Source organism: Raphanus sativus, chromosome 3 (assembly GCF_000801105.2).
Source record: "Raphanus sativus cultivar WK10039 chromosome 3, ASM80110v3, whole genome shotgun sequence".
Taxonomy (NCBI): Eukaryota; Viridiplantae; Streptophyta; class Magnoliopsida; order Brassicales; family Brassicaceae; genus Raphanus; species Raphanus sativus.
Window position 1 is genome coordinate 9,534,944 of NC_079513.1, and position 27,064 is coordinate 9,562,007.

At 42.7% G+C, this 27,064-nt stretch overlaps 2 protein-coding genes, 1 non-coding gene and 1 pseudogene across 3 annotated transcripts; 2 read left to right on the plus strand and 2 right to left on the minus strand.

The window, feature by feature from the left end:
• Positions 1-12,737: 12,737 nt before the first annotated feature.
• LOC130509956 (uncharacterized) lies at positions 12,738-14,233 on the minus strand. Its single transcript, XM_057006288.1, has 2 exons — positions 13,916-14,233; positions 12,738-13,712 (listed from the first exon to the last, which is right to left on the minus strand). Exons 1-2 carry the CDS (start codon positions 14,231-14,233, stop codon positions 12,738-12,740), a joined length of 1,293 nt encoding a protein of 430 aa, XP_056862268.1.
• A 1,355-nt stretch (positions 14,234-15,588) lies between these two features.
• LOC108845180 (uncharacterized) lies at positions 15,589-17,027 on the minus strand. Its single transcript, XM_018618436.2, has 2 exons — positions 16,163-17,027; positions 15,589-16,043 (listed from the first exon to the last, which is right to left on the minus strand). The coding sequence occupies exons 1-2, from the start codon at positions 17,025-17,027 to the stop codon at positions 15,589-15,591; spliced, it is 1,320 nt and encodes a 439-aa protein (XP_018473938.2).
• Positions 17,028-17,386: 359 nt separating this feature from the next.
• Positions 17,387-17,460, plus strand: LOC130510243 (small nucleolar RNA R71; annotated as a pseudogene).
• A 6,080-nt stretch (positions 17,461-23,540) lies between these two features.
• LOC130510227 (small nucleolar RNA R71) lies at positions 23,541-23,647 on the plus strand. The gene has a single exon (XR_008943909.1). It is a non-coding gene; the product is annotated as a small nucleolar RNA R71 (small nucleolar RNA).
• The last annotated feature ends 3,417 nt before the right edge of the window (positions 23,648-27,064 follow it).

Consider the following 27,064-nt stretch of genomic DNA (forward strand, 5'->3'; position numbering starts at 1 on the left):
AGAACAAGGAGCTTGATCATTATGCAAAATTTATCTAAGACTAGAAGCAATTTATGCATACATAGATCCATTCTCATCATTCTACCCTTTTCCTAAGTGATCAAAAGTTCTACCCTTTTCATCCCCATCCCATAACCAAAATAGCATCCACTGACATCACTCACCCAATGAACAACTCTCTTTTTCTTTTGACTCAACCAACTAGGGGCTTTTATTCACTTTTTACAACACTTAGCTCTAACTCTTTCTCTTTTCCTTTCCCCACAATCTTATTGATTCTTTTCTCTCTTTTTTTTCTTTCCTTTTTTTTTGTTTTTTCTTTTGGGGGAAAGTTCCATTAGACACAATCTAGAGCTTTCTTTTCTTTTCTTTGGTTCCTAGGGTTTTCCTTTTCTTTTGACACTCTTTTGTTCATCTTTCTCATCTTTCTCACTTCCCAAACCCAAGATATCAACCTTTAGAATACACAAACCCACTCACCATCCTAGATGCTAGCTCAAAGGAAGTTCTTATGCTAGCAAGAGATGAGAACAAATCTATGTTGCTTCCAATACTCTCAAGATTTTGCACATGACAAGCTATCAAAAGAGGCCTCACTCATCATGCAAATCAATGTTTGGTCTCAAAGAATGGCTAGGGTTCAAGGGTGGAAGTGCCATTTGGGTTAACAAAGAGTAATAAATGGGAAAAGATAACCCAAATGTGTATGAGATCCATGATCAAGTATGCAAGTGCCCATATGCAAGAGCGATTAAGTTCATTCAAGTCTAGATTCAGGTTGGAGCTGGTTTCAAGAATGTCAATATCAAGCAAGCAAACATGTTTCAAGAAGAGTTTTCAAGGCTCGAAGCATGCAAGTCTTTCAAGAGATGCTTAAGCTACTTGATATGTTTAGCTAGGGTGTCAAATTCAGTGCAAAAAGTGTTCTTTACAAGGCATTATCAACAGCTGCTACATATGCAAGTGAATAAAACATATATGATCTAGACTCAATCCTAAGAATGCAAGTGATGCAACTACATGATTCTATATGCACTTTTCAAAATTTTTTTTATTTTTTATGGTTTTTCTATGCATTTTGAATGTACAATGCAATGCATGAGACGCACAATCAACAAAGCAAACATGATCAAATACTTGGTACCTCCCCTACACTTAAATCACACAGTCTCTGTGTGAGTAATAGAGAAGGAGATACCGAAAATATGATAAAGGTAATGGTATGTACAAAGAAGTGTTGGAGTGATACCTCAAGTGGAGATTGGAGTAAGGCAGTGGTTGTCTAGGGCTTGAGTTTGGAACTGGCCTGAAACTTCTGTGAAAACATAAAGAAATGAAATAGCAAATTTATGAGCAGCCTTTATGGCTCTACTCACCTCCTCTTTTTTAACACTTTCGAAGTGCTCATCACACATCTTTTTAGAGGATTCTCCGACAAGATCTTCTTTCTCAGGTATAGCCACTTTAGCTTGGTTCTTCTCAATGGATGGTTCTTCACAAGTGATTGTTCCACAATACCCAACATCCATTGGAGATTGGATTGGGTAAGAGACAGCCTTGTTCACATTGAGGAGTGTGACCTTCTTGTTTGGAAAATCAATACATGCTCCAATTGTTGTGAGAAATGGAGTGCCAAGGATCAAAGGAACTCTCTTCTCAGTTGCCATCTTCAGAACAGTGAGGTCTATAGGAATTGTGCATGCTCCAATCTTCAAAGGGAAATCCTTGATGAGGCCAATGGGGATTGTAGAAGATGAATCCCCAAACATAAGAGAAGATGTGTTTGGCTTCATGCTCTCAATACCAAGACTTTTCACCATTTCCAATGAGATCACATTCACAGTTGCACCAGAATCAACCAAAGCATCATTCATAGTGATCTTACCAAGGGAGCAAGACAATGTGAACTTCCCTTGAGATTCTAGTTTAGGGAGAGACTTTGGAAGGACTGGTGGATCAATCTTCAAAATGGAGATGTTCAAAAGCTCGGCCACTTCTGCTTGGTGGTCTAAAATGTCCTTGATGAGCATCATTTGGACATGAGCTTCACGCGTACCAGAGATTTCTGAGAGTCTGACCCCAACATCACTAAGATCTTTCCTAAACTTGGAAATAACCTTCTTCTGAGCTTTGGTGAGGACCCTTTGTGGAAATGGGAGTGGGACCTCATACGGTGGTAGCTCAACCTCAGGAGCTTCTTCCAGCTTGACTTCTTTCAGCTTGTGGTCAGCTCTCCTCTCAACCGGTTTCTCAGCCCTAGGCTCAGCTCTCTGCAGATTTGTTGCTTCAACATTACTTTCAGCTTGTACCTGAACCCTTTCCATGTAGACTGAGTCACTCTTCACCATGTTGTCAACCAGCTCCTCTGCATCCTCCTCAGTTCTGCCTAGGAAGAATCCATTGCTTTCTGTGTCTAATATGGCTCTGTACTCAGGTAGAGCACCCCTGTAGAATGTGCTCAGCAAGTTTTCCTTTGTGAATCCATGGTGTGGACACTGAGACCAATGTGGGAACCGAAATTCGCACCGTCAATATTTCGTATATTTTAGGAAAGTAGGAAAACCCCAATTTTCCAGAGGTCCCGGATTTCTGAGAAACCACACGTCAAGCAATCAGAACACGACAATAACGAGAAAATAAAATAAAAATCGTAAAGAGAGAGCAAGAAGGATTTTATTCCGAATCTGCGTCTGAGCGTAACAACAACAAGGTAACGTGCTTCGGCTACGAGAGCTGTCGGTGAGATCCCTAGTTCTAATAACCGAAGGTGGCTAAACCTAATTGAGTCACAGCTCGAAAAACAAAAACGGAAAGTTGCCTAAAATGCTCTAAGTGCTAAGTTTGCTCTGAAAGATCTCTCTCCCTATGCCTCTCGCCTTGAACTCCTTATATACTCCCTCCAAGGTCGGTTTACGCTTCCCCCTTTTGCCCTTAAGCCGTCATAGTCGAAAAATGGGAATATTCTATTTTTTCCGACCTTCATGATTATATGCGAAAAGTTTCCATTTATCCGCGGAAACTGATGCTTATCCTCAAAGCATAAACCGTCATAAGGTTTACGGGTTTTAAGAAATCGTAAGTGGGCTTCGAATCAAGTTTTAGGACCCTTTGGGCCGTCCTCTTGATTTGAGACGTTTTTTACGATTTCTCCGATAAAGTTAAGTTTCTGCGGTTTTATCTTAAACCAAACGAACGATTCCATTTGATCGAGAGATCAAGAAATAGTTAGTTGTGGCTTGCGGAGAATTGCTATACGGATAGTCGAGAATGCATAGTTTTACGTCGTATCCTCGTTTCGGAAGACTTCAGACGTTTCGGAAAAAGATCGATGTACGAATGATCGATCGTTATAGCGACCGAACTTTGTAGCGACCGAGCTTGTTCCCGAGCTCAGTCGCTATAGCGACCGAGCTAGTTCCCGAGCTCAATCCCTATAGCAACCGAGCTTTGCATGGAGCTCGGTCGCTATAGCGACCGAGCTTGCGTATGAGCTCGGTTACTATAGCGACATAGCTTCGTATAGCGACCAAGCTTCATATAATCATGCGATTGTCAAGCCTCCATCCTCGTTTTTAACGATTTTTGTTGTCTCTGATGATCGTGTTTTAACGATATTTTTTTTTAATTGTGGAACTTTTCGCAAGGTAATGATTTTTACGATTTTTTTTCGTAAAAATAAATAAAGTTTTATTTTATCGAATGTTTCGATACTAACTTCGTAACGACGGTTTTTGACCCCAACATTTAGCCCCCCAGTACGTTAGAATCATCGGGAGATTCAAGCGTACGTTAAGGTGAGTCGGACAAGATAGTCATTTCTTTTGACGAAGTTCGTATTCGTAAACTCGTAAAAGATATTCATACGAAAAGAGATCGTAAATTTTTTTTTTGAATAGTATGTAACCATACTTCTATAAGTATTGAGATTTTCTCCTTCACTTCTTTCACACCTCTTCTCTTTTCTTTCTCCCAAACTCTTTCTCAAGATGTCTTCCTCTCAAGATGGCAAGAAGAACTCAGATGTTGAGATGGCTGAAGCTCCGCTGTCTCCGGTCGTTGAGCCTGCCCCCAAGCCTACTTTTCTCGCTGGCTTCCTTTCGTTCCGCGAGAGGATGGCTCGTCGCAAGGCCGAGAAGGAAATCATCCGTGTCGTCGAAGAGAACCCATCCTCTCCCGCCGCGGTGGATACCCCAGCTTCCGGTTCCGAGGTCCCAATCCTTTCTGAGGTCGGGGAGCATTCTGAGATGCAATCTCTAGGAGTTCCGCCTCAGGCTTCAGGATCGTTGTCCGTTCCGATCATCGTTGATGAAAAGGAGGAAGCTATTGAGCCAGTACCTCCAGTCAAAAGGGAGATCATTTTGGCATTGCGTGCAGCAAGTGCTGCTCCGGTTGCTTCTTCTCGGTCTCAGAAGAGGAAGTGTGTGGCACCTGCCAAGGGAGGTCATTCACTGCCGGAGGGATTGCGCATTGCACCTGTTCTCCGTGGAAAGGTATTTTTTCAGATTTTAACTTATCCTTCTGCTTTGATTCTATGCTTGTTAACACGACTTTTCCCTCCGCAGTTCATATCTCTGATCGACGGGATGATTGGAGATTGCAGCACCGAGGCCGCTTGTCTTGCCAGGGAGCTCGGAGAAGCGCAGGGCCAAATATCCAAAATCCAGGGTACAATGATGGCGCTGACGAATTACTGCACTGCTAAGGTGTCTAGGCTTGAGGGGCAGGTTGGCGAGCTCGAGAGAGATCTTGGGAAAACTGTGAGTGCCTTGATCAAGGAGAAGAAAACCAGGAAGGCAAAAGCATTGGAAGTTCGTCGACTTCAGCGTCTGATCGAGAACAGCGAGGACTTGTCGCGTCGTAGTGCTGATGATGCCATGGGTGCTTTGCGTGCCGGATTTCAGTCCCGTTTAGCGGGTTTTGCTGAGATCTTGAACTCCTTGGAGATTGTTTACCGTAGGGATCTGATCTCGGCAAGCATCGATGGCGGGATGGCGGTTGTCTAGTGCGCTCAAAGACGATCCTTCTTCGTCTCTTTAGTCCGAGGAGGACAGCTTATCGGTCCGCAGGGCCGAGCTAGGATCCGTGGATAGGGACTTCAAGCTTCTGCTGTCCGATCTACGATCCGAGTGCGTCATGGAGCGATATGCGGAGGATAGCGAGAAGCCCGGTTCGGCGACAGGAGAGGATGGCGACGACGCGGCCCGAGCGAGGCAGGTGAAGGGGACGTCTAGGTTTAAGGTTGTGATCTTTGGTTCAAGTGTTTTCTGAGTTTGAGTTTGTTCCGGCCTTTAAAGGCCGTGTTTTTATTTTCGGGACTGGCCACTTGTGGCTTCGAATCCCTACCGCATTGCAGTTTTTAATCAATGAAATTTAGATTTGCGTATTTATGAAAACTTCTGTATATCAAAGTTTGAGGGACAGGGTATGAGTTGTCGTCTCATTCCTGCCTCTTAAACGATCACCGTATCCATCGCGTGTACAAAACGAGATTTTCTGCGGTTTATGCATTTACGCGAAGGTTCGTAGAACGGACATAATTCAGTGAAGAGACAAATTTTGGGATCTCGTATCGGGCGTCGATACTATGCCTATGAGATGTTAAGTACCAGCAAGGCTGGGTTTAGGGCAAGACATGTGTTTACTCTCGGACTGAGGCTGGGTTTAGGGCAAGACATGTGTTTACTCTCGGACTGAGGCTTTGCGATGACAAATCGGCTTTCGTTTTGCCTATTTGCGATTTTAACCTGACTCGTACCGTTTTAAAATCCGCGAAGTTTTATCGGCTTATTATGATTTGTCTGGATACGAGTCGAAGCTATTTCCTTTACGAAGCGCTCAGACGAAATTTCGGTTTTCTTGTATAGCGCGCTATGGTATCCTGGTCGGATGTAAGAGAGCCTACCCTTAGGTGGCTTGTCTGTTTAGGACGTTAGAGTTCGTTTGTTGTGATCAGCAACAAAGACATGATGCCGTTTTGTAGGCGTTTTAAAAGTTTTGTATGAGAAAAAAATTATTTGGGCACGAAGCAACATCTCGCAGTGCGGTGAATGAATTTTTCTTATGCCATAAAAGGGTTACAGGCTTTTGAATAGCGTAGTTTACACCTCGAATTGTCTTCGGGTGATAATTTCTAGATGTGATAATCGTTCTGGTGGATGCTGGATCAATTCTTTGTTTGTGAAGAGTTTCGAAAATTCAGGTCTTTGTTTGCAAAGAGTTTCGAAAATTCGGATTTTTTTGTTTCAAAGTTTCGAAAGTCGTGGGAGTATACGAGTATACGCACCCCGCTCCCCCCCTTTTTAATCGGAGGGGATAGCTGAACCCGCCAGTTAGCGAGTTGCCTACGTACCCCTTTTCGGGGATCAAACCGTCTCATAGTTCTTTGATTGCTTGTTTTAGTGATAATATTTTTTGAGATGCATGATGTTCCAAGTTCTTGGGATTTTCACACCTTGCATGTTTTCAATTTCGTAGGAGCCGGGCTAGACGACTTTTATAATCTTGTATGGTCCCTCCCAGTTTGCTCCTAGCTTCCTGCGTTTCGTTCGGCAGTGTTCTGGAAGACTTTGCGCAAAACTAAGTCTCCTACGTGAAATCGGCGATTTCAGACTTTGGAGTTATAGTATTTTTCGGCTGCATTTTGAATTCGGGTCAGGGACCGGTCTCGTTGCTCGTTGACAAGATCGAGGTTATCCAATAGCATGGCATTGTTTATTTCTTCCCGTTCCGGGAGAAGTCGTCTACAGATCCCGCGAAATTTAACTTCCGCGGGAATCATGCATTCAGTGCCTTATACGAGGGCGAAGGGTGTTTCTCCCGTTGCACGCCTCGGAGTTGTGCGATGTGACCAGAGGACTCCTTCGAGTTCCTCCGCCCATCTTCCTTTCTTTTCATCCAAGCGTTTCTTAAGTCCGTCGAGGACGGTCTTATTGATTGTTTCTGCCTGTTCGTTGCATTGCGGATATCTGGGAGTTGATTTATTCAATCGTATCTTCCATTTTTCGCAAAATGCTTCGAAGCGAGTAGAGATGAACTGGGATCCGTTATCCGTTACTATTTCATACGGGATTCCATGTCTGCAGATAATGTTTTTTCATACGAAATTTTTGACTTGGACGTCCTTTATACTAGCGTATGATTCGGCTTCTACCCATTTTGAAAAGAAATCCGTGAGGACCAGCAGAAAGTGTTTTTGCTTGGAATTGTGAAGAGGCCCTACGATATCCATAGCCCAGCGCATGAAAGTGTATGGTGACATAATGAAGGAGAGCTCTTCCGCAGGTTGCCGAATAGTCGGAGCATGCCTCTGGCATTTTTCACATTTTCGTGTGAATTTTTCGCAGTCTCCGATCATCGTTGGCCAGTAATACCCATGGCGTTTAATTTTTACGGCGAGCGACCTTCCGCTGGAATGATTTCCGCAGGAACCAAAGTGAACTTCTTCCATTACTTTTCTAGCCTTATCTCCTTCTAAGCACGTCATGAGTGGTCCAGAGAATTTCTACTTGTAAATTTCTCCGTCGACTATTACATAACGAGCAGCTTGGGTTCGGACTTTTCGAGCTGCCCACTTCTCGGAAGGTAATTTTCCGTCGATGATATACGCTCGTATCGTCTCCAGCCATGGTGTATCGCAGTCATATTCGTTTCGTTCTGGCGTTTCCTCTTATTGGACTGCGATTTCCTCTTCGTTATCATCTTGAATGAGATTGATGACGACGGAAGGCCCAATGCTCGGATGTTCGATGAACTCGACCGAAATTACTCTTTTGAGTCCCGAGTCCGAACTCGAGGCCAGGGCTGCGAGGGCGTCTGCTTGCGTTTTCTCGGAACAAGGAATTCGAGTGAGAGCGAAAGAATCGAAGTCTTGGGACAAATTTTTGACTAGTTTGAGGTATGCTTCCATCCTTTCGTCCCTGGCTTCGTACTCCCCGCTATACTGGCTTGCGACCAGTTGAGAGTCGCAATAAGCATGGATATTTCGTATCTTCAAACCGTGGGCTAATCGTAATCCCGCAATAAGGGCCTCGTATTCTGCCTCGTATTCTGCCTCGTTATTCAATGCGTGGAACTCTAATCTAAATGATTATTCGAGGATCTCTCTGGTCGATGATGTCAAGCGGATGCCGATTCCGGAACCTTGTTTTGACGACGATCCGTCAACATGGAGGAGCCAAGTCGAGTTAGGCTCTTTGTTAGTTATGGCTTTGGTTGGTAGCTCCACCAAGAAGTCCGCGAGTATTTGAGACTTTGCACTCGTTGTGGGACGATAATCTATATCGTACTCGCTGAGATGGTGTGGGATTGAAAATATGGTCGAAGCTTCCGTGCTGATGTTACGACTGCGTATGCTAATTTTTCCATCAGGGGATACCGTGTTTCGGCATCAAGCAGTGTTTTGCTCACGTAGAAGATGGGTTTCTGATCCCCACGTTCTTCCCGGATCAGGATGCCACTAACGGCCGTTGCAGATACTGCTATGTATAGGAATAGAGGCTCCCCTTCTACGAGTTTTGCGAGAATTGGGGGAGTCGCCAGATAGTGCTTTAGTTGTTTAAAAGCGTCTTCGCACTCATCTGACCACTCGAATTTCTTGTTTCCCCGCAAGACATCGTAGAAAGGTAAGCATTTGTCTGTTGATCGGGATATGAACCGATTGAGTGCTGCGACCCTCCCGATCAACCTTTGTACTTCTCGCTGTTTTTGGGAGGGGCCATCCCGATGAGTGCATCGATCTGTTTTGGGTTGGCTTCTATCCCGCGATAAATTACCAGGTATCCGAGGAATTCACCCGATGCTATGGCGAACCTGCACTTGGCCGGGTTGAGTTTCATGTTATGTGAATTCAACCGAGCGAATCACTCCTCAATATGGTCGACATGGTCGTTAGCGTGGAGGGACTTGACGGGCATGTCGTCGCTGTAAACCTCCATTGTTTTCCCGAGTTGATCGGCGAACATTCGATTGACAAGTCGTTGATACGTTGCGCCAGCGTTCTTAAGGCCAAAAGGCATTACTTTGTAGCAATAAGTTCAGCGGTCCGTAATGAATGCTGTTTTCTCGCGATCGTCGGGATTCATCATAATCTGATTGTATCCTGAAAACGCGTCCATGAAGGATAAGAGTTTGTTTCCTGCCGTTGCTTCAACCAACCGGTCGATGTGCGGCAAAGGGAAACTATCCTTTGGGCAAGCTTTATTGAGATTGGTAAAATCGACGCACACTCGCCATTTTCCGTTCTTCTTTTTTACCACGACAGGATTTGCAAGCCAATCAGGGTAACAGACTTCCGTTATGGACCCCACTTTCAGAAGTTTTTCGACTTCCTTGTTGACCGCGGTTGCTCGTTCGGGGCCTAGCTTTCGTCTTTTCTGTTTGATTGGTTTAAACGTTGGGTCGGTATTTAGTTCATGGCAGGTAATGTTAATGTGGATTCCTGGCATGTCCTCCGCAGCCCATGCGAATGTGTGGAGATTTTTCTTAAGACAGGTTACGAGTTTTGTCTTCAAGGGTTCGCGGAGATTGGCTCCGATTTCGACACATCGTTCTGGGAATGCTTCATCGAGACAAACCGTAATTACGGGTTCACAGGTTGGTTCGCGTTTTTCATCTAGGGCATCAGCCCTTCGAGATTACCAGAAGAATTCAGTCAAATCCTGTGTGTCTTCGTCTGAAATCGTTTTCTTAGTTTTCTTAGGAGCAGTGTCGAGATCGGACCTCTTGCGCTTGAGTTCCACATCGAGGCATATCCGCAACATTCTGGGATTTCCCCAGATTGTTTTGATCCCGTGGGGGGTCGAAAACTTAAGGCACAGATGGTACGTCGACAGAACTGCTCTCATGGAACTTATCCAGGAAGTGCCCATGATCGCGTTATACGATGCCGGGAGATCCACTACTAGGAATTCCGTGAGTCTTTATGTCGTTCTCGCTTTGGCTGCGAAACTGATCGACCCCGAAGCGATAGTGGGTTCTCCTGAAAGCCCTACCAGCGGGCTGGAGTCTTCCGTGATTTTCGACGGATCGACCTGCATCTTTGCGAGAGTCTCTTTGAAGATGATGTTAACCGAGCTCCTGGTGTGAATCAGTACTCTCGCGACGTCGATGTTGTGGATTATCAGCTCAATTACCAGGAGATCGTCGCGAGATTTGGTCCGTTCGACCCTGCTCTCTCCCTGAATGAGATCTCGTCTGTAAAAGATGAGATTTCCATCTCGTTTCTGATTATTGAGCGGTTTTTTGCGGGTAAGATTGATCCGTACCCCCTCCTTCTAGTGCCAAACTGTGGGAACCGAAATTCGCACCGTCAATATTTCGTATATTTTAGGAAAGTAGGAAAACCCCAATTTTCCAGAGGTCCCGGATTTCTGAGAAACCACACGTCAAGCAATCAGAACACGACAATAACGGAAAAATAAAATAAAAATCGTAAAGAGAGAGCAAGAAGGATTTTTTTCCGAATCTGCGTATGAGCGTAACAACAGCAAGGTAACGTGCTTCGGCTATGAGAGCTGTCGGCGAGATCCCTAGTTCTAATACCCGAAAGTGGCTAAACCTAATTGAGTCGCAGCTCGAAAAACAAAAACGGAAAGTTGCTTAAAATGCTATAAGTGCTAAATTTGCTCTGAAAGATCTCTCTCCCTATGCCTCTCGCCTTGAACTCCTTATATACTCCCTCCAAGGTCGGTTTATGCTTCCCCCTTTTGCCCTTAAGCCGTCATAGTCGAAAAATGGGAATATTCCATTTTTTCCGACCTTCATGATTATCTGCGGAAAGTTTCTATTTATCCGCGGAAACTGATGCTTATCCTCCAAGCATAAACCGTCATAAGGTTTACGGGTTTTAAGAAATCGTAAGTGGGCTTCGAATCAGGTTTTAGGACCCTTTGGGCCGTCTTTTTGATTTTAGACGTTTTTTACGATTTTTCCGATAAAGTTAAGTTTCCGCGGTTTTATCATAAACCAAACGGACGATTCCATTTGATCGAGAGATCAAGAAATGGTTAGTCGTGGCATGCGGAGAATTGCTATACGGATAGTCGAGAATGCATAGTTTTACGTCGTATCGTCATTTCAGAAGACTTCAGACGTTTCGGAAAAAGGTCGATGTACGAATGCTCGATCGCTATAGCGACCGAACTTTGTCCGCAGCTCGGTCCCTATAGCGACCAAGATTCGTATGGAGCTCGGTCGCTATAGCGACCGAGATTCGTATGATCCTGCGATTGTCAAGCCCCCATCCTCGTGTTTTAACGATTTTTGTTGTCTCGGATGATCGTGTTTTAACGAGAACTTTTTTTTAATTGCGGAACTTTTCGCAAGGTAACAATTTTTTTTTTAACTCTGAGAAAAGAAAAACAATGTTTGGGTCAAAGAGACGACATCACGTGGTTATAACTAAAACCCCCGTGTACAAAATAAAGAAATAAGAAGACAAGGCCTGAGACATCCAGTAACCGAGACTATCACCAACTATCGCCTTGCTTCTTCTGCAAGTAAACTCCTCAGCCAGCTCGGACTACCTTGAGCTACATATGATTGTGTTCTCCTCTCCTTTGTCACACTCCGAGCTATTAAGAAAGCCGCCTTATTAACCTCTCTGCTAACAGCACGCACCTCCCAATCTGCAATCTTGGTCATGATCTCTCTTATTTCCCCTCCATATGCACGATAAGCAGGCCACGCTTTGGGTCTATTCACCGCTCCCACCAATTCACAATCCTCCAACTCAAACCTTACCCTCTGAATTTTATGAGCCACCATACTCTCTGCAGCCCACACTAGACCCAAACGCCTTGCCTCTAGAAGCGACTCAACCCCACTAAAAGCTCTTCTGCTATGCAACACAGTACCACCTTCACTGTTTCTAATGATCCATCCCATTCCTGCGACTCTTGTCTTTTTGATCCAAGAGATACCAATATTACACTTCACAACTCCTCTCTCTGGTACCTTCCACATCCTGCTAACTCTTCCTTTACTTTTCGTCTCACTCCCATCACTTTTCGCTGCTTCCAAAACATCAAACCATCGTTTCGAATCCTCAAAACTTTTAGCTACCGTATCCTCTGCATCATAGTCTTTGCCCTCAAAGATAAAAGCATTTTTGTTTTTCCACAACAACCATAGAATCCATGGAAAGCTTCTTCTGATCTCCTGCGGTATCTGCTTATCTTGCCCTTTAGATAGCAAATAGCTAAAGTTGGCATATAAAGCACGATTATCAAAACCCCTTGGAGGAGAAGGAAAACCGGAGTTTTCCCAAACCAGACGAGCTGCTGGACAAGTAAACATGACATGATTAATAGACTCGCCTTCTTCACCACATTTTGGACATCTGGGATCTATCTTCATTCCTCTCGCAATGCACTCATCAGCCACACCTAAAGCATTCGGCAGCGCCTTCCAAAGAAAAATCTTAATCTTTGGTGCAGTATTAATCTTCCACACTTGACTCCTCAAATCATTGAGGGAAAGTTTCATCTGAGCCGACACTCTAACCTCTGTTTGATCAAGAGAGCACGCTAACCAGTAACCGGACCTCACCGAATATGCTCCCCATTTGTTGTGTACCCACTCGTATGAGTCCTTAGACCCATATGCTGGCTTGATCTTCATGACCTTCTCGATATCACTTTGGAAAAACACTTCCTCCAATTTCCCTCTGTCCCATGTTCTTGTTTGCGGATTGATAAGATCACACACCCTGAGTTCCAAGTCAAAGAGAGTCTATTTCCTCATCGGAGCATGGGTTCTGCAGCAAAAAGCCATTTATCCATCCATACATTAATGGTCTCCCCCGTTCCCACATTGCGCCTTAGACCCTTCACCAAGAGCTCACGTCCCCACAAGATACTTCTCCACGCATATGACGGCCTAGCTCCAAGCGTAGCGTCAAGAAAAACTCCATTTGGATAGTAAATACTCTGCATCACTCGTGCACATAAAGAATCAGGCTCCATTAGCAAACGCCACCCCTGTTTTGCCAGCAAGGCTTGGTTGAATTTTTCTATGTTTTTAAAACCCAAACCCCCATCCTTCTTATCAAGGCACATCCGATCCCAGGAGACCCAGTGCATTTTGTTTTTCCCCTCTTGAGCATTCCACCAAAAATTAGCCATTGCACTTGTGAGGTTCTTACATGTTGTCTTTGGGAGCTTAAAGACCGACATTGCAAAGACCGGGATTGCCATTGCTACAGATTTCAACAACACTTCTTTTCCTCCAGTAGATAGAAAGCAACCATACCAGCCTTGGAACCTTGATGTCATTTTCTCATGGATATATTGCAGCATTTCTACCTTGGAGCCGCTAAAGCATTCAGGCAAGCCCAAATATTTGCCAGTGCCGCCTTCATTGATGATCCCTGAGATTTCTTTAACCTTCAATCTCATTCCAGTTGAGACTTTTTTACCAAAAGTGATCGCTGATTTATGTAAGCTAATCATTTGACCAGAAGCCTTTTCATACTCTTTCAAAATCTTGCAAACCGTCGCAACTTTTTCTTCATTCGCTCTAAGCAATAGCAAGGAGTCATCATCGAAAAACAAATGATGAACTGCAGGTCCCTCCTCAGGGAACTTAATTCCCGTGATTTCACCCCTCCGCTCAGCCTCGTTTAGTTTGTGTGATAGACCTTCAGTGCAAATGTCAAAGAGAAAGGGTGATAGAGGGTCACCCCGTCGAAGCCCTCTACTTGGCTTTATCTTCCCCTATTCCTCTCCATTTATAAGCACCGTATATGAGACCGATTTAACACAGAACATGATCCATTCTCGAAACTGTGCATGAAAACCCAAAGCCGTCATCAGCCCTTCTAGATAAGACCATTCAATCCTATCATACGCTTTCGACATATCAGTCTTGATTGCCAGAAACTCCTTTGAATTTTGTCATGTGTTCTCAGACTATGAACCATCTCGTGGGCAATGATGATATTATCCGATATCAGTCTCTCTGGAACGAAGGCTGACTGCGTCGGCGACACGATATACTCCAGTAATGGCTTAAGGCGAGCCACTAAAACCTTGGCTACAATCTTGTATAGAACAGAGCATAGGCTTATTGGCCTAAGATCCACCATCTTCGTCGGTTGAGCAATCTTTGGTATCAAGCATATCTGCGTAAAGTTCCACTCCATAGGAAGGTTACCAGACCTGAAAAACTCGCAAACCTCCTTTGTGACATCCTTCCCCACTATGTCCCAATACTCTTGAAAAAACAGACCATTCATCCCATCACTCCTTGGGGCACTCGATGCCTTAATTGAAAAAAACAGCATCTCGTATTTCCTCTTCACTTATCTCCTTTATCAGTTTCTGGTTCATAGAGTCAGTAACTCTAGGAGCAAGTCCTTCAAAGAACTCCATCAAGCTGCTCGGCTCTGTCGAAGAGAAAAGCTTATCAAAGTACTCAGTTGCTACCTCTCCCATCTGTGGAATTGTCAATGCCTCTATGCCACTGTCATCAATTAATTTGGCTAGCTGATTCCTTTGTCTATTTGCTTTCACAGAAGCATGGAAGAAACTTGTGTTATTGTCTCCTACTACCAACCATTTATCTCTGCTCCTTTGCAACCAGAAGTCTTCTTCTTCTTTAAAAGCTTTATTTATCTCTGCTTTCAGCTCCCCCACTCTCTCCCAAACGGGAGCTATTGACGATGTCTCGAGCTCCAACTCATGCCGTAGCTTCTGCAATTTCTCATTAGAGTTATGTGCATTTTCTATTTTCCATTTGCCTAGAGATCTCCTGACTTCACCTAGGCTCTCCACGATATTGAGTCTTTTAGCATCTCTTGCTCTTCTCCATGAGGCACCAATCGTCTCTTCCACTTTATGCTTCCCAACCAAACTTTTATCAAAGCGAAACTCCCCTCGCTTCCTCTCCTTTTCACACGTCGTGTTGACCATTACAGGCCGGTGATCAGAACCTAACCTTTCCATAAACGATTGAGTCGCTTTGCAGAAAACATTTCGCCATTGCTTGTTGCCAAAGCAACGGTCCAACTTGCACTGTATGTACTTCTGAAACCTCACTCCAGCCCACGTGAAACTATCCCCCACACCCACAAGTTCCTTCATCTCACAAACATCTAACATCTCCACAAAATCCACAAACGTAGAGTCTGCCCTTCGTGGCCCTCCAATCTTCTCACCATTGTGCATAATGTCATTAAAATGACCAACCATACCCCAAGGCTCTCTCCTTCCAGCACCAAATCTCTTAATCCGTTCCCAAACTTCTTTCTTTCCATACTGGCTCGGCTCACCATATACGAAGGTGACAAAAAACGACTGACCTCTGTGACTTATGGAGCAGTCAAAGTGTTTTTATCAGCAAACTTAACCTCTACTCTGACCTCACTTTTCCACATCAATGCCAAACCACCAGACAAACCAATAGGATCCACCACAAACACTCTATCGTAACCCAAAACCACTTGTAAATCAACCACCATGTTTCTATTTTGTTTAGTCTCCATCAAGAAAAGAATCTCAGGGAAATATATTTTACGTATCTCCTTGAGACGGGGAATTGTCGAGTCTTGAAACCGTCCCAAGCCTCGGCAATTTCAGCTGAATATTCTCATTATTGATCGGGCAGTCCCCCATTTGGGACCACCTCTGGTTTTGACCTTCTCGCCGCTCTAACGAAAACTTCCGCCACCTCTTCAGCTCTTTTCTTACCCGAGCTCTTCAACACACCATCCTCAATCCTCTTCCCTTTATCCTCTGCACTTATGGGACCTATAGGTTTAGTCTTGAACTTCCGCATCCGCTTTGGAGGCCTATAATGTTTCCCAATCTTAGCTCTTGCAGTCCTGGAAGAGTTAGCATCCATAAATCCAGAGCTAAAACCCGTTGAACATTCAAAACCTTCGAGAGGTACTTCATTAGTCATTTTCAAACCCGTGGGCGCAGACCAGGTTGAGACGATCCCATCAGCATTCAACTGTAAGTTACTTCCATCCTCTGCCCTCCTAGTGTTCAGATTCTTTTCTCCACTCTTGAAAGAATAGTCAAAGATATGACCCTTGTCCTTATCTACATCCGACGTAATCGTAGGAGGAGCTTCCAACCGAAGAAAATCTCTTTGTCCATTCGGATCACCCTCTAGGTCCTGAACAGATTTTCTCACACGCTCCTCTCTTACGCGTTCTCACCTTCATCTGCCGCTAATAGATACTCACGCATGTTCTGTAGCACCTCATGATTTATTTTACGCCTTTCCGTGACACTATCCAAACCAACTTGTTCATCACTCAACACACCAAACAGAGGATCATCTCTCTGTATCATCAGTTCTCTTCTCTGTTTCTTAGCCAACACGTTCCTCCTTCGCTCAACAGCTTGGTCCCTTCTCTCTTGGATTAACAGCGGACACTTATCTTTTTCATGTGTTAAACGTTGGCAATGGTAGCATCTCTTTTGTAGTCTCTCGAAGTCGTACCTGATGGTCACCGCATCGCTCCTCGGAATATTGAAAACCTTCGTCTTCCTTACAGGACGTGAGACATCAAAGAAGATCCGTGCTCTCACATAATCATTTCTCTGAGCTTTACTTGGGTCGAAAGTAACAACATCCACTTTGCCTAAGATATCTGCAAAAGCCTCAATAGCCTCCTTTGTGTAGTGGTTCACCGGAATATTTCTGATCTGAACCCAGACCAATAAATACTTCAAGTAGTCATCTGGTGGCTTCTCCATCCACCGATCAATCACAATACTCCACTCGTTAAACGTCCACACACGTTTGCGCATCACCTCCTCAAGATCATGTTCATATTTGAATATGAACTGAAACATGGTTGGGGACAGAGCCACACCACGTACTATGTCATAAACTTGCCACTTCCTTGGCATATCCAGTATCAAATCTTTCATCTTTTGACAGTCGGGGTTCAAAGTTCTTCCAATGATACTCAACATGTTACTCTCCACCGCACTGAATTGAGGTAAGTCCGGTAGATTGACAGGCACGTCCTCTTCCTCCAGAGACATAGTCTCAAAAACCTTGTTCAGATTCATATTTTGCTCCAAAAACACCCAAGAAACCTTCACTTTGCTTATGTGTCCTCAAGAACCCTAGAGCGGCCAGTACAAAACCCTAGGATATTCAAAAAGAAACACGTAATTAACCAAGATTTTCACCCAAAATATAGAGATTTTCTGTTTGTAGAATCACAAAAAGAGGAATAAATCTCACAAAAGCCCCACTTTCCTTAAAACGATATAAAAGAAAGGGAGAGAAAAATCGCCCAAACTAGGTAGTCATCCTCACAAGGTAACGATTTTTACGATTTCTTTTCGTAAAAATAAATAAAGTTTTATTTTATCAAATGTTTCCATACTAACTTCGTAACGACGGTTTTTGACCCCAACAACCAATAGCCCTTGAACCTCTCCCATGCTACACTAAAGCTCTCAAGGTTCTTTTGCTGGAAGGTAGAGATTTCATTCCTTATCTTGGCTGTCCTGTAGGCAGAGAAGAATTTCTCTAAGAATGCTCTCTTGCAATCATCCCAAGTAGTGATGGAATCACTTGGAAGAGTCTTCTTCCATTGGTGTGCTTTATCTCCCAAAGAAAAAGGAAACAACTTGAGCTTGAAGGCATCTTCAGAAACACCATTGGTCTTGGACAAGCTACAATATCTGTCAAACTTGTCCAAGTGATCATATGGATCTTCAGCAATAAGGCCATGATACTTGTTGTTCTCTATGGTGTTGAGCAGTCCTGACTTGATCTCAAAGTTGTTGTTCTCCACATGTGGTGCTCTGATTCCCAACCTATGACCATGAATGTGAGGTTGATCATAGGCTCCAATGGTGTGAGCTTGGCGATGTGGGTGTTGTGGTTGGCGTTGTGGTCGAAGGTTGGCAGCTCCTTGACCATCTCCCTCTTGGGCAGCTCCCAAGGGGATCTTTCCATCTTGATTCTGGTTCTGATGATGAGCCATATCAAAACCAAATCTGTTGAAATGAGCCTGTTGCTCCTCCTCTCTCCTTCTCCTTTTATTCTCTCTTTCTAAAGCCCGAATGTCTAGCACTAGTGTAGTGAGGTTTGTAGTCCTTCTACTTCTCAAGTTCATACACCTAAAATGCAAAAAGAGCAAGAAGCAGAGCCAATATCATAAATAAAATAAAAATGACTTAGTCTCAAGTAAATGACTAAATCCCAATGTCAAAATCACTTTAGAACTTGGCAACGGCTCCAATTTGATAATAGGACTTTTCAAGGGTCCCTATCAAATGAAGTAGTATATGAGATGTCGAACCAATCCTAAGTGATTTCAATGCACTGAGAATACAAATCCATGCTTAATCTAAGTGCAATCAGGTTTTGAATGATAATATGAACTATAACTATGCTAAGTGCAATAAAGAAACAAGCTTTCAATCAATCAAGGACAATAGGACTCATGCGACTAAACATTTGATTTTAAGTGATTAAGATCCAATCTAAGGGTGGCAAGCTTTCAATCAAAAGACTTCCTTAAGTCTAGAACACTAAAATAAGCAAGCTCTATGGTCAAGAAGAATGCTCATTTGCTTTAATCAACTGGACATCAAAGGTCTTTGAGCCTAAAAGATCTAAGCAATCATTAGGAATGAGTCTAAGAACTATCTAAACTCCCTTAACATCAAAGGTCTTTGGTAAGGCAAGTTTAGAGCAAAGTCTACTTGGGTCAGACATTTCATCAAACACCTTGTGAGAGGAAAATGCCTAAAGCTCTAGACTAAAGAGGTCAACTTTAATCTAGCATTAAGAGTAGTAGACAAGCAAGGAAACAAGAGATCTAACACTAAACACCCTAGATCTTCACTTAATCATCCTAATCACCCTATCCCATGAATCCAAAAGGTAACTACTCACTAATAGACATGAATAACCCAAAACCCATGGATGATTGAAGGTTAATCATGCTTAGTGGTCAAGATTGATCAATAAACACAAGAAATATAGATGAAAAGAAGCTAAATATTGAATCTTTCACCAAAATAGCAATGTGTCTAGAGAGAAAACAAGATATCCCTCAAAATTAGGTCTAAAGAGTATTTATAATAGTCTAAAAACGAACTGGGTCATCAACCCAACAAACCTGGGTCAACCTAATAAAAAATACAGTATTTTTCGCCAGTAGCGACCTGGCATCCCGCTACAAGTAGGTCGCTACAGCACTTAGTCATGTGGGACATCTTGGAGGACCGTAGCGACATGCTATGGTCGCTACAGTGGCCGCTATGTACGCTCGGGAACCCTCTTAGCGACATGCTCTGGTCGCGACAGTGTTGATATGCCTCCAGTAGTTTGATCATAGCTCCTTCAATGCAGATCCAAATGACTTGAAACCACCTCCATTAGAAAGCTAACTCAATTTACTTTGTCTTCCCAAACGTGAGCTTTAAAAGATATTTTTAAGGCCTTCATCCATGTTCATCTTTCACCCTTTTGACTCAAAACCCCTTAAATGTCTCCAAAGTCACCAACAAGCATCTCAAATATCTGATAGAGACAAATGTAATGCAATGCAACCTAAATGCACTCTAAATGCATGCAAAGGAACAATATAAGGACTAAAATGAAGCTTAAAAACATGTAAATACACAAGATATCAACTCCCCCACACTAGTCCTTTACTTGTCCACAAGTAAACTTTCAAAAAACTAATGTAGAGAGATTTGAAGGTGGGAGCACATAAGCAAAAGAAACACTTAGAGCACTCAACTTGACATCCTAAAGAAACGTAGCAAATAGCATGAGCAAACTCTCTTATTATACTCTAGCTTCTCTAGGCCTATCAATACTCTTATGCCTTTACACAAGTTGCAATGCTTATCAACCAACAAGTTCTTTCAACCAACTCTCACATTAATTCACACACACACACACACACCAGGTGAATTCTCACAAATGGGCACATGATCTCAATCATTTGGCTAGGTAAGCAAATGGTCTAATGTGAATGAAGAGGAGGGTTCAAATGCATCATTTCAAGGTGGTTATCACTCAAGAACAAGGAACTTGATCATTATGCAAAATTTATCTAAGACTAGAAGCAATTCATGCATACATAGATCCATTCTCATCATTCTACCATTTTCCTAAGTGATCAAAAGTTCTACCCTTTTCATCCTCATCCCATAACCAAAATAGCATCCACTAACATCACTCACCCAATGAACAACTCTCTTTTTCTTTTGACTTAACCAACTAGGGGCTTTTATTCACTTTTTACAACACTTAGCTCTAACTCTTTCTCTTTTCCTTTCCCCACAATCTGATTGATTCTTTTCTCTTTTTTTTTTCTTTCCTTTTTTTGTTTTTTATTTTGGGGGAAAGTTCCATTAGACACAATCTAGAGCTTTCTTTTCTTTGGTCCCTAGGGTTTTTCTTTTCTTTTGACACTCTTTTGTTCATCTTTCTCACTTCCCAAACCCAAGATATCAACCTTTAGAATACACAAACCCACTCACCATCCTAGATGCTAGCTCAAAGGAAGTTCTTATGCTAGCAAGAGATGAGAACAAATCTATGTCGCCTCCAATACTCTCAAGATTTTGCACATGACAAGCTATCAAAAGAGGCCTCACTCATGCAAATCAATGTTTGGTCTCAAAGAATGGCTAGGGTTCAAGGGTGGAAGTACCATTTGGGTTAACAAAGAGTAATAAATGGGAAAAGATAACCCAAATGTGTATGAGATCCATGATCAAGTATGCAAGTGCCCATATGCAAGAGCGATTAAGTTCATTCAAGTCTAGATTCAGGTTGGAGCTGGTTTCAAGAATGCCAATATCAAGCAAGCAAACATGTTTCAAGAAGAGTTTTCAAGGCTCGAAGCATGCAAGTCTTTCAAGAGATGTTTAAGCTACTTGATATGTTTAGCTAGGGTGTCAAATTCAGTGCAAATAAGTGTTCTTTACAAGGCATTATCAACAGCTGCTCCATATGCAAGTGAATGCAACATATATGATCTAGACTCAATCCTAAGAATGCAAGTGATGCAACTACATGATTTTATATGCACTTTTCAATTTTTTTATTTTTTATGGTTTTTCTATGCATTTTGAATGTACAATGCAATGCATGAGACGCACAATCAACAAAGTAAACATGTTCAAATACTTGGTACCTCCCCCACACTTAAATCACACAGTCTCTGTGTGAGTAAGAGAGAAGGAGATACCGAAAATATGATAAAGGTAATGGTATGTACAAAGAAGTGTTGGAGTGATACCTCAAGTGGAGATTGGAGTATGGCAATGGGTGTCTAGGGCTTGAGTTTGGAACTGGCCTGAAACTTCTGTGAAAACATAAAGAAATGAAATATCAACTTTATATACAAGGATAACCATGGGAATTCCTCCCAAGTGAGCTTGTTTTGAGTCACTAGCTTGACTACCTTTTCTCTTGTACTAGTGAGAAGGAGGATCCTTCTCACCTTCAAGAGTGATGGTGAGGACCTGAGAGAGGAGCTCTTGGAGCTTGATGGGGTCGTTTTGAAGCTGAGGAGTGATGATGGCCCTTGCACTTGAGAATGGCTTGGACCTGCCCTTGCACTTGACCTTGTACTCAATGACTCCATCCTTGGGCTTCATTGGGTGGAGAGTGAGAGTGTGAGGAGTCTTATCAAGAGGTGGAGGATGAGGTTCTTTCACTATCTTCTTCTTGTCATGAGCAGCCTTTGTGGCTCTACTCACCTCCTCCTTTTTAACACTTTCCAAGTGCTCATCACACATCTTTTTAGAGGATTCTCCAACAAGATCTTCTTTCTCAGGTATAGCCACTTTAGCTTGGATCTTCTCAATGGATGGTTCTTCACAAGTGATTGTTCCACAATACCCAACATCCATTGGAGATTAGATTGGGTAAGAGACAGCCTTGTTCACATAGAGGAGTGTGACCTTCTTGTTTGGAAAATCAATACATGCTCCAATTGTTGTGAGAAATAGAGTGCCAAGGATCAAAGGAACTCTCTTCTCAGTTGCCATCTTCAGAACAATGAGGTCTATAGGAATTGTGCATGCTCCAATCTTCAAAGGGAAATCCTTGATGAGGCCAATGGGGATTGTAGAAGATGAATCCCCAAACATAAGAGAAGATGTGTTTGGCTTCATGCTCTCAATACCAAGACTTTTCACCATTTCCAATGAGATCACATTCACACCTGCACCAGAATCAACCAAAGCATCATTCATAGTGATCTTACCAAGGGAGCAAGACAATGTGAACTTCCCTTGAGATTCTAGTTTAGGGAGAGACTTTAAAGGGACTGGTGGATCAATCTTCAAAATGGAGATGTCCAAAAGCTCAGCCACTTCTGCTTGGTGGTCTAGAATATCCTTGATGAGCATCATTTGGACATGAGCTTCACGCATACCAGAGATTTTTGGGAGTCTGACCCCAAACATCACTAAGATCTTTCCTGAACTTGGAGATAACCTTCTTCTTAGCTTTGGTGAGGACCCTTTGTGGAAATGGGAGTGGGACCTCATACGGTGGTAACTCAGCCTCAGGAGCTTCTTCCAGCTTGACTTCTTTCAGCTTGTGGTCAGCTCTCCTCTCAACCGGTTTCTCAGCCCTAGGCTCAGCTCTCTGCAGATTTGTTGCTTCAACCTTCCTTTCAGCTTGTACCTGAACCCTTTTCCATAGCTTTATCCACCATCTGTGCTTCAGCTGTTGCTACAACCAATTTCTCAACTTTCCCAAGCTCAGTCCCAAACACTAGCTTCTCCATCTCATCTACCTCTTTCTCATAATCACTCAGCTCAGTCTCTGAAAAAGTAGTAGAGATGATAACATTGCAAGACTCCTTGGGATTCTTTTCTGGCTTCCCTGGTAGAGATCCCATTGAGCTCTTGCAAGATGATGGCATAGAGGCGACTTGCCTCTCCAAAGCGTTGAAACGAGACGCAAGTTGTAGGAACTTGTTGTTGAGGTCAGAGTAGTTCCCATCATTCTTGTTGTGAAGGTTTTTCAACTCATACCCAACATGCTTCTCACTTATAGTCTGGGATTCCAAGATCTGTTTCAGTAGAGCATTTGTGCTGCTTTCCTGAGGAGTAGAAGTAGAAGGACTAGCTTGTTGTTGAGAAGGTTGGTTGTTGTAGAGGGGCCTTTGCTGGTAGTTGTTTTGGTACTGAAAATTGGGTTCTTTCCTGTACCAAGTGCCATTAGCATTGATGAAGCATAGCTCCTCTTGGCCTTCTAAACCATCAACCTCTTTGATCCCCGCATGCTGCTTTTGTTTCTGGTCCCCAACAGAGTTCAACTGTCCTTGCTTAGCCTTCTCTTTGATAAGCATGTCTAGCTTCTCTTGGAGAGACTTAATCTCCTTTCTTGTGTGCTGATCATCACTTTTGTTGGCCCTGTCGTGCTCTCCACTTTAGACTGAGTCACTCTTCACCATGTTGTCAACCAGCTCCTCTGCATCCTCCTCAATTCTGCCTAGGAAGAATCCATTGCTTGCTGTGTCTAATCTGGTTTTGTACTCAGGTAGAGCACCCCTGTAGAATGTGCTCAGCAAGTTTTCCTTTGTGAATCCATGGTGTGGAGACTGAGACCAATAGCCCTTGAACCTCTCCCATGCTTCACTAAAGCTCTCAAGGTTCTTCTGCTGGAAGGTAGAGATTTCATTCTTTATCTTGGGTGTCCTGTAGGCAGAGAATAATTTCTCTAAGAATGCTCTCTTGCAATCATCCCAAGTAATGATGGAGTCACTTGGAAGAGTCTTCTCCCATTGGTGTGTTTTATCTCCCAAAGAAAAAAGAAACAACTTGAGCTTGAAGGCATCTTTCAGAAACACCATTGGTCTTGGACAAGCTACAATATCTGTCAAACTTGTCCAAGTGATCATATGGATCTTCAGCAGTAAGGCCATGATACTTGTTGTTCTCTATGGTGTTGAGCAGCCCTGACTTGATCTCAAAGTTGTTGTTCTCCACAGGTGGTGCTCTGATTCCCAACCTATGACCATGAATGTGAGGTTGATCATAGGCTCCAATGGTGTGAGCTTGGCGCTGTGGGTGTTGTGGTTGGCGTTGTGGTCGAAGGTTGGCAGCTCCTTGACCATCTCCCTCTTGGGCAGCTCCCAAGGGGATCTCTCCATCTTGATTCTGGTTCTGATGATGAGCCATATCAAAACTAAATCTGTTGAAATGAGCCTGTTGCTCATCTTCTCTCCTTCTTCTTCTACTCTCTCTTTCAAAAGCCCGAATGTCTGGTACTAGTGAAGTGAGGTTTGTAGTCCCTCTACTTCTCAAGTTCATACACCTGAAATGCAAAAAGAGGAAGAAGCAGAGCCAATATCACAATAAAATAAAAATGACTTAGTCTCAAGTAAATGACTAAATCCCAATGTCAAAATCACTTTAGAACTTGGCAACGGCGCCAATTTGATAATAGGACTTTTCAAGGGTTCCTATCAAATGAAGTAGTATATGAGATGTCGAACCAATCCTAAGTGATTTCAATGCACTGAGAATACAAATTCATGCTTAATCTAAGTGCAATCAGGTTTTGAATGATAATATGAACTATAACTATGCTAAGTGCAATAAAGAAACAAGCTTTCAATCAATCAAGGACAATAGGACTCATGGGACTACACATTTGATTTTAAGTGATTAAGATCTAATCTAAGGGTGGCAAACTTTCAATCAAAAGACTTCCTTAAATCTAGAACACTAAAATAAGCAAGCTCTATGGTCAAGAAGAATGCTCACTTGCTTTAATCAACTAGACATCAAAGGTCTTTGAGCCTTAAAGATCTAAGCAATCATTAAGAATGAGTCTAATAACTATCTAAACTCCCTTAACATCAAAGGTCTTTGGTAAGGCAAGTTTAGAGCAAAGTCTACTTGGGTCAGACATTTCATCAAACACCTTGTGGGTGGGAAATGCCTAAAGCTCTAGACTAAAGAGGCCAACTTTAATCTAGCATTAAGAGTAGTAGACAAGCAAGGAAACAAGAGATCTAACACTAAACACCCTAGATCTTCACTTAATCACCCTAATCACCCTAGCCCATGAATCCAAAAGGTAACTACTCACTAATAGACATGAATAACCCAAAATCCATGGATGATTGAAGGTTAATCATGCTTAGTGGTCAAGATTGATCAATAAACACAAGAAATAGAGATGAAAAGAAGCTAAAGATTGAATCTTTCACCAAAATAGCAATGTGTCTAGAGAGAAAACAAGATATCCTTCAAAATTAGGTCTAAAGGGTATTTATAGAAGTCTAAAAACGAGTTGGGTCATGGTGCGATCCTGAGCAGGCTCAAACTCAAGGGATTGGATCCATGGTATGAGACAGCTAAGGCACTGATCAAAGCTTGGCTGAATGGGAAGTTTCAAAGTCTCATTGGAATGATCTATGAAGTTCTGGACAGAGAGAAGAGAAGAACTCTTGGAACAGCTTTGAAACAACTTGAACAACCAACTGAGACTAACAGGAGCTGGATCAAGAGACAATACAAGCTGATTGTGAACATGGAGATCAATCTGCAGACACATCTGTGTGTGGAGAACATTCTGATCAGGAGAGAAACAAGTTGGATCAGCTTCAACAATAAGATGGCATGCTAGCTTGATGGAGGATGTATTAGCTTCACAACTGGATCAGTCATAAGACCAAGGCTCGAAGACAAGCTACTCTCAGCCTTATTTTGGCGTGGATGATGCAGGAGAGAGAGATAATCTGCAGAGAAAATAAACCAGCCTGTTGGTTTAGTGTTATTTCAATTTGTTTTTAATTTGAACCAGTAAACCAATGTCAATTAGAATTAGGATTTTAATTTCTGATTTTAATTTCTGGTAAACCAATTTCGAAGTTGGTTTAGGATTAGAATTAAACTAAACCAATCTGGTTTAGGATTAGGTTAGTTTGGCGTTTTCTTTTTATTACTGTACGCAGCTTGAATCAAGGAATCAATCGACATTTTTATCATCTTCTTTGTTTTGAGTTTTCTCTCAATTCTGTTGGTGTATAATATCCAGCCTTTGGGTTCTCTGATTTGGTGTGTAATATCCAAACCAGAAGCCTTGGAGTATCAGGAGAAGAGTCATATCTCTTGTGTCCCACATCAATCCACAAGCCTTAACACAGATTGAGTCTTTGATTCTCTGTTTGCAAGGATTATCAAAACTTTTACCCACCTACAAGAGATCCAGGGAGAGACAGCCATTCAGGACTGCACCAAGTGGTATCAGAGCCTCTTGAAGGTTAGGGTAAGAAATTATAATCAGGTTTCATCAACTGCACACGGTTTTGTACTCTTTGGTAGCTGATCTACCACCACATCGTTTGGAAGAGCAGAAGAGTGGCAGAGAAGTGAAGCTACAACCAGTAAGGATCTAGGAGATTTGTGAACTTGTTTGGTAATGTATCCTGATGTATTTGCTGGAGGATATGGTCCTGGATATGGACCAGAAGCTTTCATGGCGTGGGCTAGCAGCCTAGAGAGTTTCTTTAATGCAGAATCAAGTATCCTCATTGGAAAGCCTATCCCTTGCTGTTAGTTTGCTGAGAGGTGAGGCTAAAGCATGGTGGAGGGTAGAGAAAGAAGCTCGTTGGTATGATGAGGAACCAATCTACACTTGGAGTGAGCTTAAAATAGTCATGAGTTTTAAGTATTTGCCTGGTTTCCAATGGGAGGAGAAAGAACCGGATTTTGATTTTTTCTTGGAAGAGATTGAACAACCAGATTCACTACCAAAGGATTCAGTGTCCAAGATGGCAGTTGAACAGGAAGGAGAAACACAAGAGCTGTGTTTATATGTGCCTGATCAAACAAAGAAAGAAGAGAAACACAAAACCAATGTCAATTAGAATTAGGATTTTAATTTCTGATTTTAATTTCTGGTAAACCAATTTCGAAATTGGTTTAGGATTAGAATTAAACTAAACCAATCTGGTTTAGGATTAGGTTAGTTTGGCGTTTTCTTTTTATTACTGTACGCAGCTTGAATCAAGGAATCAATCGACATTTTTATCATCTTCTTTGTTTTGAGTTTTCTCTCAATTCTGCTGGTGTGTAATATCCAGCCTTTGGGTTCT

Excerpts from the sequence above, each read along its gene's own strand:
- LOC130509956 (XM_057006288.1), bottom strand. The coding sequence starts at position 14,233 with ATGAATGGTCTGTTTTTTCAAGAGTATTGGGACATAGTGGGGAAGGAT. Across the intron at positions 13,713-13,915 it reads TCATCATTGCCCACGAGATG|GGGAAGATAAAGCCAAGTAG; the intron begins GTTCATAGTCTG and ends GGAGAGGAATAG.
- LOC108845180 (XM_018618436.2), bottom strand. The coding sequence starts at position 17,027 with ATGAATCTGAACAAGGTTTTTGAGACTATGTCTCTGGAGGAAGAGGAC. Across the intron at positions 16,044-16,162 it reads TCTATTAGCGGCAGATGAAG|ATAAGGACAAGGGTCATATC; the intron begins GTGAGAACGCGT and ends CGTCGGATGTAG.